The sequence below is a fragment of the Quercus lobata genome, chromosome 12, assembly GCF_001633185.2.
Source record: "Quercus lobata isolate SW786 chromosome 12, ValleyOak3.0 Primary Assembly, whole genome shotgun sequence".
NCBI lineage: Eukaryota > Viridiplantae > Streptophyta > Magnoliopsida > Fagales > Fagaceae > Quercus > Quercus lobata.
Genome location: NC_044915.1, coordinates 41,134,179 through 41,151,460, shown reverse-complemented (window position 1 = coordinate 41,151,460; position 17,282 = coordinate 41,134,179). Strand labels below are relative to the sequence as shown.

Genomic DNA, 17,282 nt, shown 5'->3' with positions numbered 1-17,282 from the left:
AAGGGAAAAAGCGATGATTCACATGGCCTATTATCACCAGAAGCTGAGACAAGGGTATGATGCTAACGTCAAACTGCGGCCTCTGGGTCCAGGTGATCTCGTGATGAGGAAGATTCTTGGCAGCGCAAAGAACCCCTCTTGGGGCAAGTTGGGGCCCAATTGGGAGGGGCCATACCGTGTCACATCCGTGGCCGGCATAGGCGCCTACTACCTAGAAGATTTAGATGAAAAAGCTGTACCTCGACCATGGAATGTAAATAACCTTAGAAGATATTATTATTAATGAGAATGGCTTAGCATACGTTTTCTTTCATAACTATCCGCTGCTCGCTGGTCTACGACAACTATTCATAGTTTTAAACAGAACCCAAGCCCTGCATGGCTCCTCGGACCACAGACTTGGGGGAAATTATTACTCATGACAATTTTTATAAGTTTTAAACAGAACCTAGTCCTGCATGGCTCCTCGGACCACAGACTTAGGGGAAATTAATACTTACGGCAACTATTCATAATTTTAAACAGAACCCAAGTCCTGCATGGCTCCTCGAACCACAGACTTGGGGGAAATTATTACTCATGACAATTTTTATAAGTTTTAAACAGAACCTAGTCCTGCATGGCTCCTCGGACCACAGACTTAGGGAAAATTAATACTTACGACAACTATTCATAGTTTTAAACAGAACCCAAGTCCTGCATGGCTCCTCGGACCACAGACTTGGGGGAAATTATTACTCATGACAATTTTTATAAGTTTTAAACAGAACCTAGTCCTGCATGGCTCCTCGGACCACAGACTTAGGGAAAATTAATACTTACGGCAACTATTCATAGTTTTAAACAGAACCCAAGTCCTGCATGGCTCCTCGGACCACAGACTTGGGGAAAATTATTACTCATGACAATTTTTATAAGTTTTAAACAGAACCTAGTCCTGCATGGCTCCTCGGACCACAGACTTAGGGGAAATTAATACTTACGGCAACTATTCATAGTTTTAAACAGAACCCAAGTCCTACATGGCTCCTCAGACCACAGACTTGGGGGAAATTATTACTCATGACAATTTTTATAAGTTTTAAACAGAACCTAGTCCTGCATGGCTCCTCGGACCACAGACTTAGGGGAAATTATTACTTATGATAGATTGTGGGATTATTACTTAAAGGAAATCATTTTAAGGCGTGCGCGCAGTCGGGCACCATTGCGACCCTCAAATGCACAGCAGCAAAAACCCATTTTATTTTTACCGTTTACCTGTAACTACATCGTTGCAAATGTTTAAAGAAGAGCGCTACTGGCATACATCCATAGTAAGCAAAACGAACATTTTTATATTAAAATTTCGAGTACATTAGAAAGAGAGGTCCTTACAAAAGAATGAAAAAATAGGACGACTCTCATTCAAAAAAAAAAAAAAAAAAAAAAAAAAAGGAAAGAGTACAAAGATCAAAAGCCTGAAAGGCTAAGCCTTAGCAAGAGGATCTTCTTTCTGCTCGGGCTGAGGAGGAGGAACCTCGATGGTAAAGTCTGCAGCGGGATCCTTCGCCATATCAAGCACGAGGACGGCATCAGGCACCGCCAGGTCCTGCTCTGAAGCCACTTGGGCGCCATCAGGATTCTCTCGGATCTCCTAAGGATAGAAGATGTTCTGGGGCAGTCTTAGTGCCGAATTCGCAGGAACTCCGGCAGCATCGAGAGCATGAGCCCATGAAATACTGCAATAATCCCTGCACACCTCGGGGATCTCCTCGGATAGCCTGGCCTCCGTCTCTTCGGCCCCGAGCTGGCGAGCAACATTCTTCTCAGCCTCTATAGCCTCTCGGATCAGCTAGGCCTCCTCTTTGACCCGCCGCAGCTCATCCTCGACTTTTTGCAGAGCAGTCTTGAGGTCCTGCACTGCCTGTTTCTCGGTGGCGAGGTTAATCTGGGTCGTGAACAGCTCTTTGCGCTGGTCCTCCGCCTGGGTCTCGGCACTCTTCAAACCAGCCTCAGCAAATTTGCGCTGATTCTCCGACTCCTTGAACTTGTCCATAAGTTCACAATGATCGTGCTTGAGGGACCCCAAGGTTTTCTCCATCTCCGCCCGAGCCTGGCTCTCGACCTCAGCACGACTACTGTTACCGCAGCAAAATTCCTCAGCCACAAATACCTGCTGAGTAATTTACAAACGAAACAAGATTGCTTCAATCTAACAAGGTCAAATAAATTAATGAAACAGTAAAAGAATTACTTACCATCGCAAGATCCCTTTTAAGGGATAGGAAGATCTCGGGTTGAGAAAACCGCCTATAAGCCTCCATGTCTCGAGGAAGGAGTAGGGGTTGCTCTAAAGCTTCAGCCACGTACCCTGCCCGGCCTCGGTTGTACTCTCGAACCGAAGCATTATAGGGGATGGCAACCCCATCCAGCTCCAACTTAGGGCTCCATGTACGCGGAGTAGCACACACCTCAGCAACGTTCTCCTCGTCCCGTCTCTCCAAGAGTTACCCCTTCTGCTCCTTGGAGCACGAGTGGTTTTTTACTGTTTGGTCAGCTGGGCAACCACCTCACCCTCCTCAGGGGTGTCAACCGACCTCTTCTTCTTTAGGTCCGGATTAGCCTTAAGGCCAGGTTCCGAAGTGCCCTGAGGGACCACAGGAGGAAGGGTCTTGACCTGTGGTGGAATCGGTCCCTTCGATGACTGGCCTTTCCCTCGGGAGGCCATCAACTCCTTTAGAGTTTTTCCTTTTCCTGCCATGGGCTCTGTCTCTTCGTCCGAAGTGTCGTCCGAGCAGATAACAATGGAAGGAACGCCAACTGCAGAATGCCGGTCCCGCTCTCCTTCAGGATCGGAAAGTTCCACCAAGGGGGTTTGCTGAACTTCCTCCTCAAAATAAAACTCGTCTATCTCTGCCTCAAGGGAAAGACGAGATGACTCAGCTTCCTTTTCAACCTGAACGGCAACGCCGGGCTCGTTTGGCGGAGGTAGCTGCTCTGCTAAGTAGGGATCCCTGACACCGGGCAACACAACTGGTGGCAGATCGTGATCAGCTAGGAACCCGTCCTTGGACACGTCAATCCTAGCCAACCTCGGATTGCCAGCCCTTATAGCATGACCGATAGCCTGGAAAGAGTTGCTCAGAGGTTGATAGCCCAAAACCAGATGGGCCGCACGCAACTGTCCATCCTCGGAAACGTAAATCTCCGACCTAAGAAGGTAATTCAACGCTGGCACATTCACAAAGTTCAACCGAGGAGCGACGTGAATTTTATCTGCAAACAACCAGGAAAAGGGGGGTTAGTACATGAAATTTTCCAATTACAAAGAAAGCAAGAAAAATAACCCCTCAATACTAAATCCTTTCCCAAAAATGACTGATCCTAAAAACGCCACACCTGGGTTTCCTGCCCGAGTTGGACAATGAACACCGTCGAACCACTCCCCAGAAGCAATAAGGAAGTCATTCTTCACGGTCTTATTGGATATTGGGAGACAGGAGATCAACCTAACGTCCTCGTTCCGGGATTTAAGATAATACCCATCATCCCCGAGGCGGTGACATTCGTACAGATAAGCCACATCGTGCCAAGTAAGGCCTAGATTCATCCGCTCGTCTAAGACATCTACACAGCCTAGTATCTTGAACATATTCGGGGCACATTGATACGGCGTCAACCTATGGTTGAACAGGTATTCCTTTGTAATCCTACGCATGGGAAATGTCATCCCTCCCTCTATGAAAGCAATCATGGGGATAACGACTTCTCCCTCACCTCTATTTGTCAATACTCCTTCAAGAGGACAGTACCGCAGCCCAACCCCTGGGGGAATGTGGTATTTAGCCCTAAAGGCCTCCATAGCGGCTGGGGTTTTTACTAATTTCTCAAATCTACCCATCTGGACTGAACCGGGGAAACAAAAGTAAAGACTGAGAAGAAAAGTAGAGTCCGAGGAGGAAATTGAAACGGCGAGATGAACGAAATGTAGTGGTACCTTCACAAAACGCTGGATGGGACGCCTGGAAATCTCTCTTGGACGAAACGCTTCACAGAAAACGGCTACGGCGGCGTAACGGACGCAAGTGTTCGTATATCTCTGGGATTCGATGGAGTTTTCTGGAGTCCTTTAAGGTTTATAAAATGCAGATAAAAAGAAGGAACTGAACCCCTCTGACGTCTTATATAGCCGGGAGGAGAGAGAAAAGATCACTCCTGCCTAAAAATACGAGAAGAAACGATGGTCGTTCGATCCACGCCACACCGTTGGATGAAGGGAACATAACGCCTCCAGAAGTTAATGGCCGCGCCTCGTAAATTGTAGCGCGTCAAAAGTAACGGTCCGCACGCGTGCCTCAAGCTCTCCTTACTTCCTTCCTCTCACTAACTTCAAAACCCCGCTTTTCTCCTCGGAAGGAGATAAAAACCGGAGTTTTGAGGGGCTATTGTGGGGCCCGGCCCAAAAATAATGGGCTATTCCAAATTCAGGCCCGACCGAGAAGCGTCCTGTCCGAAGAGAAGCCACATGTGAAGCATTATTCAATCCCAATAACGGCAAGGTAACCTGTCCGAGGAGTAACTCCTCCTCGAACGTCACGAAATCCAGACGAGGAACTCTCCCCAGCCAACTCAGTTCATCCTCCCAACATATAAAATGAATAAAATCCAAAATATCTCACGGGAAGCTACCACCACATTAAATGCGCCCCAACCACCCACTTGGCCGCATTAATGAGAAAAGGACCCCTGAACAGTACCACCTTAGCCTCTGCAACTCACAAAGAGAGTAATGAGGGCGGCTGATGGGACAGGTGCTCAAGTAGATGCTTAGATGATCAACAAGTGTAAGGTTGAGATGAGAGGAGGAGAACTATATAATGTAGTGGAGTCCCTCAAAGAAGAGGACGAGAAAACTGTATCAGAAACTGAAAAAATAGAATCAAACGTGAGAGATCCATTCCTGTGTTCTTATTTTTCTGCAACAATATTGTCCATGTATCAGACCTAATAGGTTCACTGAGGCTAAGTTCTTTAACCCATCCTCTACAAATATTTATTGTGGGTTGCGCTTTGGGCCAAGGCCTGATCAATAGAATTTGGGCCAGGAAAATCGTGCAACTACAGATAATATACAAGTTTATATGCTTATGAGTTAGACATTTGGTTGGGCTTTTGGCATATGTAGACTGGCCTACTTTTCCAAATAATAATATTTTATTATTTTAATTTTTGAGTCAATTAGTCTGTGCACAGCAGTTATTACTAAAATAGAATGCCTATTCAGTAACGTATAATAATTCATAGTCCCTCATTCATAAAAACCACTTTTCAAAAAAGAACTCTCCCAGTGAGAATATTTTGTGCATTCATTTTGTGTCAAAGAGAGAGAAAGAGACATTGAGTAATTCGCAGAGCACAAACTTGTGTGATTCGTTTTTGGGAGGCAGACGTTCGTAAGTCTTAAAGTACCACAATGATTGTGTGAGAGGCGAAATCTGCTTTAAGGAGATTGTGTCAAACACAAAAGTTGATCTTAAACATTCATCATTCACGCATTTGGTCTGTAAATTTTTAATTATTTGCAGATTTCTTCTTAAATATATTCAGTATTTGTTTATTGCTCTTGTCTATCATATCTATTTGTGTTATTGCTTATAATTAGATCTGTGTGTTGTTCCTTTTGCTTTATCATAAAAGTAAATTGTTGAAATATATCCAACAAAGTAATAGACTAATAGCAATTGGATATGATTTGATTTAAATTTGAAAAATGTAAAACTAATGACTAGTGTCAACATAAAATAAATGGTTAATCAATGTTTTAAACAAATAAGGAAACTTTAATGGCTTATAAGTACAATGAACTTGTTGTCTTTAGACAATATTTGCCCTATATTAGGGTTGTTAATGGGTTATTATAAATTTGTCTCTATGATACAACCAAGCAAAATTAATGTAAAAGTGGAAGGTTCATTTATTTATTTATGAAGGTTTATTCTTCTCCCTAAGTTTTAGCAATACAAAAAGGATATCATTACCACTTTTCCTCTCTACTCTCTAGGGTAAGGTAGAAAGTTTTCAAATAAATTCAAATATTTTCAGAAAATTCTTTTCTAGTTTTCCTTAAATAGTTTTTATTATCACTTTTCCTCTCTATTCTCTAGGGTAAGGTAGAAAGTTTTCAAATAAATTCAAATATTTTCGGAAAATTCTTTTCCAGTTTTCCTTATATAGCTTTTATTATATAAATTATTTCAATTCAATTGTACAATATTAAGGAAAATTTTTATAAGGGAAATTTGCTAATAAGAAAAAAAATTCTTATATTTAACCGTGCAAATATCGTGGAATTGGTTATTGAATACCTCACAAAGTTAATGGGCAATTAAATCTCTTTTGACATATATAATCCCATGACACTAGGAGTTACCTTTATAGAGTTCTAGAATATTGTATATATCTCACTATGTATTACACATGAATTATAGATTAGAAAAATATAGAATTTTTCCTCTTTTGTCGACTTTCTTCATACAAATCCCATTTAAATAGATTAAAACATCTTGGAATGAATTTCTCAACATAAGAGGTTTATTGGGAGAAATTATTAGGTCCACCGAGATTGCTAACGTGGTCCTTTCAACTAATGAGATGATATCGTTTATGCAAATGTGTGAGCAAACTTCCTAATCAGCACAAAGAATAAAAAATAAAAGTTTACCAGGTGATGTCACATTTGCATAAATAACAACATTTTATTAGTTGGGAGATCAGGGAAGACCACATGCAGTCCTCCTGATGGATCTAATAATTTCTCATTTAGTGAATATTGCTTGGGAATGACAAAGCAAATTGTTGTGCATATGGAAGCAATAAATCTTATGGCTTTCATTCACGGGAAAAAGAAATAGAGGCTTTAGTCCAACACTATAATTTTGCATATAATTGTTAAAATATTGGCAATATAGATTTTTTTTTTTCCTTTTTTTTTTCAATTTAAAATTCTATCACTAAAATTAAAAAAATTTAAAAAAAAATTCAAAATTCGAGTTCGGGTTAGATTTGGTTATCCATCGGTAAAAGAGCCAAGTAACAAATGAATATGGGTATTAATCGGGTAAGTGAATCGGGTATCCATGAGCAAAATTATTGGATTGGGTTTGGGTATGCCCGACCCATACCCAATCTATGGTCATCTCTAATTGAGACTACAAAGGTTGTCATGGCTGGATGAGTCATTTAGGTTTGGTTTGAATTTTAGTGGCTGAGTTTGGTGTTGTAGGTTTGGTATTGGTCGTTTAGCCTATTGGGTTTTGATTTTTTTTTTTTTTTTTAAATTATTGTGTGAGACCCATATTGTTTAAACTTTCAATCCCTAACTTGCCTTCAAAGGGGTGAAAGTTTGCAACAAGCAAAAAAGGGTTTTATAACATTTAAGTGAGACCCACTAACTCATTGTTTGGTTAGGAGAAAACAAAAAAGGTATAGTTTAGTTAGGAAAGAATTTTTTTTTTTTAACAAAGTGTAGCTACAAAATTTGTTATAGTCTAAGATTATAATTTTACTCAATAAAATAAACATTATTATATATTTTGAAAATCTAATCGTTAAATTACATGTTGTTTACGTACTTAATACACATGTCAAATTTTGTGTCAAGCGGATATTATTTACCATATAATCTATATGCTCATATTTTATGCATAATTTTAAATTACAAAAACTTACAATTTAAACAATATATTGATGACAAAATTATTGATCTTTAATTTTCTAGAAATTTTGCAAGTTAAGAAGAAAATGTAATCCACTTGTGGATTTGTTAAAATTCACCTTCAATAGAAAGGTATTGGGACAAAATGGGCTTCTGCCCTTTTCCATAAAACTAATTAGCTTTTTGCCCTTCTTCCCAAACTAAATAGGGAAATGCCCCTCTTTTGAAACTCGACTTTTTCAAAATCGAGTTAAACCCTATAGTGACGTTTTTAAGGACCTATAGTGACGTTTTTAAGGACCTATAGTGGCGTTTCGTAACTTGATATCCATAAAATCGAGTTATAGGGAATTTTATTGCCTATAACTCGATTTTGTGAATATCAAGTTATAAAACGTCACCATAAGTTCTTCAAACGTCACTATAAGTCCTTAAAAACGTCACTATAGGGCTTTAGATTTTTTTTTTTTTAACTTGATTTTGAGAAAGTCGAGTTTCAAAATAGGGGCATTTCCCTATTTAGTTTGGGAAGAAGGGCAAAAGGCTAATTAGTTTTGTAGAAAAGGGCAAAAGCCCATTTTGTCCAAGATATTGAGTAAGATTGTAACTTAAAGTTACAATCAATTTTATAACTAAATTTTGCCCCTTTAAATGACTAGTTTAGTCACAATTAAGGTTTTTAATAAGCTCATCTCAACCCATTATATATATGTCTGACATATACAATAAATACTCTACTAATTCAATAACAATGCATCATGAATATAGTCAATAATGAATATTAAACTTAAGAGATGAACACAAATAAGGTTTTCATACATAAACACTACAAATACATCATGAATATAGTTAATAATCAATATTCAACTTATGGGATGAACACGACACAGTATAATAAGTTTTTTCATACAACATGTCAAATACATAAACACTGCAAATTTATTTCTCATCGTTGTTGATACAACCAGAAGGGAATTTGTACATCCAGCACATACATAGTCACTATCACAAGATACCTGAATCAGTATTTTGGCTTTTGAGAAAAGATCATATATATATATATATATATATATATGCTGAAGCATGACAAATTTATTCATCTAACAACAGTAGCAACACAAATATAGAGCATGCAGGGCCATATTTCACCTGCTAGATAGGAGGGCATCCTCCATTTTCTTTGCCATTGACTGGAGACCAGTCTCAATAGTATTATGGAGAAAATCTTCAAATCTCAAACCTTCAATCGGATCACAGACGAAGGACCACTCGATCTTGCACCCATTTTTGCCATCATCGTTGGGCGACACTATGAGTTTCGCCACATAAAACTTCATGCCGATGTTATTATCAATAACCTCATACCTCAAACACCGTCTGATGGGATCAATCATCAGTAGTTTCTCTTTGACCCACCTGGTCATCGTTTCCTCGTTGCTGTTGAATGAAGATGTTATTGTGGAAGCGCAGTACCGGACCAGGCCAGGCTGGCCAAGGATCCCATCTACTTGGTAACATGTATCAACAATAGGGAGCCATTTGTGTAGGTTGCAAAAGTCCTCCACGAGAGGCCAAACTTCTTGTGCTGTTGGAATTGCTAGTTCAACACAGGCTTTGCCTTCCCATTTTGTTTGTGTTACTGTTTCCCCAGCCATATGTAAGTGAGCGTGAGAGACAGATGAGAGACAAAAAGAGTGGATTATATATAAAGAATATGGATATGAGATGTGTGGTTGTTCGTTATGACTTGCTTGGGGGTGTTTTATTAAGGAATAATAGTTTGCCTAGGTATTTGTTTGGCATAATTAATTTTACCGACTTCTTTTACTATTTAGTTTATTTTTTCTATTATTCATGGGTCCTATTATATTTTTTGATACTATTCATGAGTTTCATTGTACTATTTTAACTAACTTTTACCTTTATCTACAGTACTTTCAGTAAAAAGTTTTCATTTTTAGTAAAATAAGCGGATCCTAAATAGATTGTAAAGATGTAAAATACATAATCGGAAATTACCAATTTCACCCACTCTATCATTGAATTCTACAAAGTCTTTACATACCCTATGGGTTTTAAGCAAACCATGTGACTCGGCTGGGTTTTAATAATTCAACTAAGTTTGTGAATTGTGTAAAATTACATTAATAGGTCCATCCCATTAACTTCTTTATTATTTAATATGTGATAATATGGTAATTTAAATAAAAGAAACCTAAAGAACAAAAAAAATGGTAAATTACAAATTACACCCTTAAAGTTTGGGTGTAATTTCCTTATTATACATTTTGTTTTCAAACAAATCCTTAATTTGGAAATTGATATTTATATACCATATATTACCAAGATTAAAAAGTCAACTATCAAATTTATATTCAAAGGTGTTACTGTGTGAAAACTAAACTTTCAAAGTTGCTAAAAACTATTTCCTTAAATTTTTTTTTTTTTTTAAGTTGCTTAAAACTAATGTGATTTTAAAGAATAATACTATAATCACAAACTATTTTACAACATTTTTACAAACGGTTGTTGTGTTCAATTTCTTATTGATTTTCATCTAAACCCACTATTAACATCACTTTTTCATTCACCAATAACCACTCACCACTTTAACAATTTGTAAAAAAATTTGTATTTCTAGCATTAGTCAATTTTAAATTTACCATAACTATTGAAAACTAAGATTTATTTAGGTAGAAAACAATTAAAAGGCTAAAAAAGAGGAAGGGAATTCCCATTTAAAAGGGGACCTTATGTGTGGGTCAACTTTAAGTAATAGACTAATAGTAATTGGATATCAAGTAATAAATAAGATTTGATTTAAACTTGAAAAATATAAAACTAATGACTAATGTCAACATAAAATAAATGGTTAATCAATGTTTTAAACAAACAAATATGAAGCGCCTTTGTAACAAGCTAGAATCAAGATGCTAGCTTGTTAACTAGCTTGTTAATTATACTTCTCTCTCTCAGACTCTCTGTAGTCATAGACAGTAGGTGCTACACATTTACAGTTTTCCTTGTGAGATTCAACCTCTCAAATCTGGTTCTTTTCAGGTTGTGGTAGAGGTCGTGTTTTTATTTCCCTTTTTCTATTTCTTTCCTCTTAACTCTTCTTTCTGTGTCTTTTAAATACTTTGCATCTTTCTTTTCTATTTTCTATTGTTGTTAATATAGATGCTGCCATGGAGGAACTTTGGAAACATTTCAAGTTGTCTGACAAGGAAAAAGGTATTATGGCTGTGGAATCCCATGAAGTCGCTATCTCTAAACAACAGGATCAGTTTAGCATCCTTTTCACCTTGCAAACTACCAAAGATTTCAATAAAGAGGCATTCAAATCCACTTGCACAAGTCTTTGGCGAAGCTCTCGGGGAGTAACCATAAAAGAAGTAGGACAGAATTTATTTTTGGCAATCTTTGGTTCAGAAGAACAATTTCAGGAGATCATTGATAAGAGTCAATGGTCTTTTGATAAAAGACTTATTTTGATGAAACGCTTTTATGGTGATATTAGTCCAGCTAAGGTTACCTTTACCCATTCCCTTTTCTGGATTCGTATTTTTAATATTCCAATTATAAGTATGAATAAGGATGTAGGAGCTCATATTGCAAACGAGATGGGTAAACTTATTACAGTGGATGCTCCCAAAAGTGGTCTTGCCTGGGGACCCTTTCTTCGAATCAGAGTAAGGATTGATATCACTAAGCCTCTCATGCGTGGAAAAATGATACAGATTGAGAACCTTGATGCAAATTGGGCTGTTTTTAAATATGAAAGACTTCCTATTTTTTACTACCGATGTGGTCTTCTTGGGCATCAAGATTGTGAGTGTCCCCAGTTGAAAACAGGATGTTTTGCCGCTAAAGAGGATGATTTTCAGTATGGATCTTGGCTTTGCTCTATTGCTCCACGGGGTGGACGGAAAAAAGATGCTTGTATCCCTCATTCAGTGGCACAAGACGTGGATGATGAGAATGATTTATCAGTATCTGAGGAACCTGAGGAGTCCCAACATATTGGAAGGCCAGTGAAGGAGCTTCCCATGGTGGCTGGGATCGGAAATCCAGCTCATCCAGTGGCTACACCAGGAAGCATTATAGTTGTTGTAGCGCGGGAAAATTTTCTTTCTGCGGTTACTCAGGAAGATTCAAATGTTCGAAAGGACACAGCTGTTCTAGATTCGGTGCTGGTTTTTTATTCCAATTTGAAATTGATTATTTAGGATTAGATTCAGGATTTGGATCAATCCAAGATATCTCTCGATAAGGTAACTCCCTCATTAGTTGTAGATTTTAAAGATACATACAAGGAGTCTCCTTATAGTGCTCAAACATTCAGTGATAAGGCCATTAATTGTGGGGAGGTTATCAAAGAATCTTTTTCAAACTCTACGGTGCTACATCCTAACGGTCCCAATTTGGAGATAAGTGCTAAATATTTTGAAAATTCTATTGAAGAGCTTGGAGATAATTATGAGGATATTGAAAGTTTTCAAATTAATTCAAATATTTCCAGAAAATTCTTCTCCAGTTTTCCTTGTATAGCTTTTATTATATAGATTACGTCAATTACATTGTACACTAATAAGGAAATTTTTTATTATATAGAATACGTCAATTACATTCTTATATTTAACAGCGCAATTATGATGGAATTGGTTATTGAATACCTCATAAAGGAGAAATTATTTGGTCCACCGAGAGGACTACTAACGTGGTCTTTCCAACTAATGAGATGATGTCATCTATGCAAATGTGTGAGTGAACTTCTTAATCAACACAAGGAATAAAAAATAAAAGATTACCAAATGACGTCATATTTGAATAAATAACAACATTTTATTGGTCAGAAGGTCAAGGAAGACCACGTGTAGGTCCTCTAGGTAGACTTAATAACTTCTCATTTAGTAAATATCGCTTGGAAATGACAAAGCAAATTGTTGTGCATATGGAAGCAATAAATCTTATGGCTTTCATTCAAGGGAAAAAGAAATAAAGGCTTTAGTCCAACACTATAATTTTGCATATAACTGTTAAAAATTTGGCAATATAGATTTTTTTTCTTCTTCCTTTTTTGTCAATTTAAAATTTTATCACTAAAATAAATAAATAAACTCAAAATTCAGGTTCAGGTTGGATTTGGTTATCCATGGGTAAAAAAGCCGGGTAACAAACGAATATGGGTACTAATCAAGTAAGTGAATTGGGTATCAATGAGTAAAATTATTGGATCAAGTTTGGGTATGCTCAACCCATACCCAACCTATGGTCATATCTAATTGAGACTACGAAGGTCATCGTGGTTAGGTGAGTCATTGATACTAGTTTGGTTTTGAATTTTAGCGGCTGGGTTTAGTGTTGTCGGTTTGGTATTGGCCATTTGGCCTATTGCGTTTGGAAATTTTTTGTTTTCATTATAATGTGGGACCCACATTGTTTGAACTTTCAACCCTAACTTGCCGTGAGAGGGGTGAAAGTTTGTGACAAACAATAAAAGGTTTTATAACTTTTAAGTGAGACCCACTAACTCACTGTTTGGTTAGGAAAAAACGAAAAAGTTTAGTTTAGTTAGGAAAGAAAAACTGTTTTTTATGGGAGGTTTTCTTTCATGGGGGGCGCCAATAAAGACTTTCTAAAATAGTAGCGTACTATTATGGAAGAATTTTCTGGTAGATCAGGGAGGCCAGTTGCCCCCTCTTGCTCCTATGGATCCGCTATATATATAATACACATCCATACATCAAACACCACCTAATCTAGTATCAAATGGGACCAATTATAGTCGCTTTTGCTTAAATGGCATATCCTTCAACACCTAAATTGTAGTAGGTTTCAATTAGCTTAACTGAAAAAGTTTTTAATGGTTATATAAGAGATCTAGGGTTCAATTCTCGTCTATATCAAAAACTAATTGGTGTCTTGATCTGATCATAAAAAATTATTTTCAAGTGTGGACAACATAGTCTGAAACACTCTCAAAAATAAATAAAAAACCCTAAATTGTAGAGTAACGTTTTCGAGTCTCATTTGTATAATACATTTAAATGACTAATTTAATCACAATTAAGGTTTTTTATAAGCTCATGCCAACTCATTATATGTTTGACATATACAATAAATACTCAACTAATTCAATAACAATGCATCATAAATATAGTCAATAAGGAATATTCAACTTAAAAGATCAACATAAATAAGGTTTCCATACATAAACACTACAAATACATCATGAATATAGCCAATAATCAATATTCAACTTATGGGATGAACATTGAACACAACACAGTATAATAAGTTTTTTCATTTTTCTTATCGTTGTTGATACAAACAGAAGGGATTTTGTACATCCAGCGGATACATCGTCACTCTCACAAGATACAACAAGAAAGGATCATATATATGCTAAATTATTCATCAACAACAGTCGTAGCAACACAAATATAAAGCATGTAGGGCCAGATTTCACCTAGTAGATAGGAGGGCATCTTCCATTTTCTTTGCCATTGACTGGAGAGCAGTCTCCATATAAGAGAGAAAATCTTCAGATCTCAAACCTTCAATCGGATCACAGACGAAGGACCACTCGATCTTGCACCCATTTTTGCCATCATCGTTGATTGGCGACACTGTGGATTTCCCCACGTATGACTTCATACCGATGTTATTATCAGTAACCTCATAGCTCAAACACCGTTTGATGGGATCAATCATCAGCAGTTTCTCTTTAGCCCACTTGATCGTCGTTTCTTCATTGCCGTTGGATGAAGTTGTTGTTGTGGTGGCGACGTACCGGACCATTCCAGGCTGACCAAGGATCCCATCCACTTGGTAACATGTATCAATAGTAGGAAGCCATTTGTGTAGGTTGCAAAAGTCCTCCACCAGAGGCCAAACTTCTTGTGCTGTTGGAGTTGCTAGTTCAACACAGGCTTTGCCTTCCCACTTTGTTTGTGTTACTGTTTCCCCAGCCATACGCATGTGAGTGTGCGAGACAGAAGAGAGACAAAAAGAGTTGGATTATTGAGAATGTGGATATGAGATGTGTGGTTGTCGTTTATATTTGAATATAATGTGGGGGTGTTTTATTAAGGATAAAGATATAAAATACGTAATGTGAAATTACCAAATTCAACCACCTTATCAGCGACTCCTAAAAAGTCATTAGCTAGCTTTGAAGTCCACTATTTTGCTTGGGCTAAAAAATGGGTTTAGTGTTTTGTGCTAATTGCCACTCACATTGAAGAAATGCTGGAGGGAATTTGTATTGGCCTCACCAGTCACCAGCTTTTCGTGTGAAGCCAGCACATCCAATTGTCGGGACTTTTTTTTTTTTTTTTTTTTTCTGGTTCAAAGCTTTCACATAATCTGATATAATTAACTGGATGGAAAAGAGATTAAGTGCTATGGAAATGTTGATAATATTTGGTAAAACATATTGCCACACTCGCACGGTTATAGTTTAAGATTTTTAATTTTTGTGACATGTTGATTATTCATTGAAAAAAAAAAAAAAACCAATTACACCTAATCTAATTTTCTTCTTTTTTTGCTTTTTTTTTTTTTTTAATATAAATACCTATGATCTAAACCAACTTAAGGTTGATCTTGGGATAATATGTGGCATTTTATGGAGTATATAACATGCTAGAAGCACTATGTGGGCAACTGATAATATAACAACCCAATGAAAAGCGCTAGCCACATCTGCACTATACCTCAAAAGGACTAGTCGCAATTGAGACTCCTTGTAGTTGTTAATAAAACTCAGTTCAACCCAGTAAATACCCGATGGGAGACTCATCACACACCCACACACATCACATAATCAATCAAATTTGGGCATCACAATCTCCCCCACTTAAATCCCTAACATCCTCATTAGGGCCCACTTTTGTGGGGTAGTGTCTTTGAGCCCACACGAGCTTACCGGGCCGGCTCTGATACCATATGTAACGACTCAAGGAAAAGCGCTAGCCACATTTGTGCTATACCTCAAAAGGACTAGTCGCAACTGAGGCTCCTTGTAGTTGTTAATAAAATCCAGTTTAACCCAATAAATATGGTTGGGGTTTCTCTCTCGCTGGGGACAGGTGTTCTTTCATCTTTCCCAGCGACTGTAGAACTTTTGTCCCTCCTTTCTAAGGTGGGTTTCTGTTCCTCTCAGTGACAAGTGCACGGAGAGGCTTGTGGGTATTTTTCTTGGGTTACTGGGAAACAATTCCCTCTTTTCTCCTCTTTCTCTATCCTTTTCTGACTTTTCTTTTCTTTATTGACCTCTAAACCCCCTTTTTCCTTTTTGGTTCCTAACCAATAAAATCACGTTATGGAAGATCTTACAAAAACGTGGAGCAAGCTTAAACTGTCAGATTGCGAGGGCTCCAGTGTTAGACTATTAGAAGAGCATGCTGTAACAGAGTGGGTACTGGCAGCCAAGTTTCTAACCAGGCGAGTACTCAACCTTGAGGCTATTGCAAAAACCTTCTCCCCCCTGTGGAGAGCTTCAAAAGGCTTCCAAGTTAGAAGGGAGGAGGACCACATTGTCCTCTTTACATTCAAGGATCAACCCGACATGATGAAAGTCCTAGCTGGGGAACCTTGGAGCTTTGATAAATATTTGGTGGTTACGCAGAAGTTTGATGGTTCAAAGGACATGAGATACATGGGGTTTGAACTTGCCACCTTCTGGATTCAAGTCCATGATCTCCCGCTCAGGTTTAGAAATAGGAGGGTGGCTGAAAAATTATGCGAAGTCTTGGGTACAGTAAAACATGAAGAACAGGAAACGGACATAGTAGGGGAAAGATTTGTGAGGGTAAGGGTTACTCTAAACATTTCCAAACCTCTTTGCAGGGGTAGAGTGATTACTCTAGAGGATGGAAAGGATTTATGGATTCCCTTCAAATACGAACGACTCCCTAACCTCTGCTACAAATGTGGGTGTCTTTCGCACGATGAACAAAGCTGTGTATTAAGGTCTGCTAGTGAAGGAAACCAGGGAGAGGAAAGCCCTCAGTTTGGTCCCTGGCTAAGAGCGCCTCCTTTTGTGCCATCAAAGAGTAAGCTGGTTACAGTTTCGGGTTTGAAAGAGGAAATTAAGAAAGCCAATCAGCCCCCAAACCCGGTGCAGAGCAACAAAGTTCCAATAATGGTGTTTCGGACTGACAGCCCCTCACCGGAGGTAATCCGTCCCGAAAACCAAGGAAGTTTTTCAAATCCAGAAGTCATGATGGATCCGGTTTTTCAGCTGAAAGTTCCGACGCCCCCAGAAGTGGTTCAGAGTGACATGACTGAGGCAGGTCACATGCAAGCTAGTACGTTAGAGCTGGATGTTGTAACGGAAGCGGGAAAAACTTTTGAGGAGACGTTGGAAGCTTTGGACAAGGATATTGAAAGGTATGAGCACTCTCCCATTAGTAATTCTGAATTTCTTACTCCCTTGGGCCCAACCAAGCCCAGCCCAACAAGTGCTACCCCTTCCCCTGTTATTATTAGCCCATTAGCCAACATTACAAACTTAAGCCCAACCTTGCCTAAGCCAACGTCCACTTCTTCTACTAAATGGACTAGGATCATAAGACAA

At 38.3% G+C, this 17,282-nt stretch overlaps 2 protein-coding genes across 2 annotated transcripts; both read right to left on the bottom strand.

Moving 5' to 3' along the window:
• Positions 1–8,533: 8,533 nt before the first annotated feature.
• LOC115972611 (lachrymatory-factor synthase-like) lies at positions 8,534–9,400 on the bottom strand. Its single transcript, XM_031092941.1, has one exon. The coding sequence runs from the start codon at positions 9,349–9,351 to the stop codon at positions 8,842–8,844; it is 510 nt and encodes a 169-aa protein (XP_030948801.1). The 5' UTR covers positions 9,352–9,400; the 3' UTR covers positions 8,534–8,841.
• Positions 9,401–13,888: 4,488 nt separating this feature from the next.
• LOC115972610 (lachrymatory-factor synthase-like) lies at positions 13,889–14,750 on the bottom strand. Its single transcript, XM_031092940.1, has one exon. It carries the CDS (start codon positions 14,678–14,680, stop codon positions 14,165–14,167), a length of 516 nt encoding a protein of 171 aa, XP_030948800.1. The 5' UTR covers positions 14,681–14,750; the 3' UTR covers positions 13,889–14,164.
• Between the last annotated feature and the right edge of the window lie 2,532 nt (positions 14,751–17,282).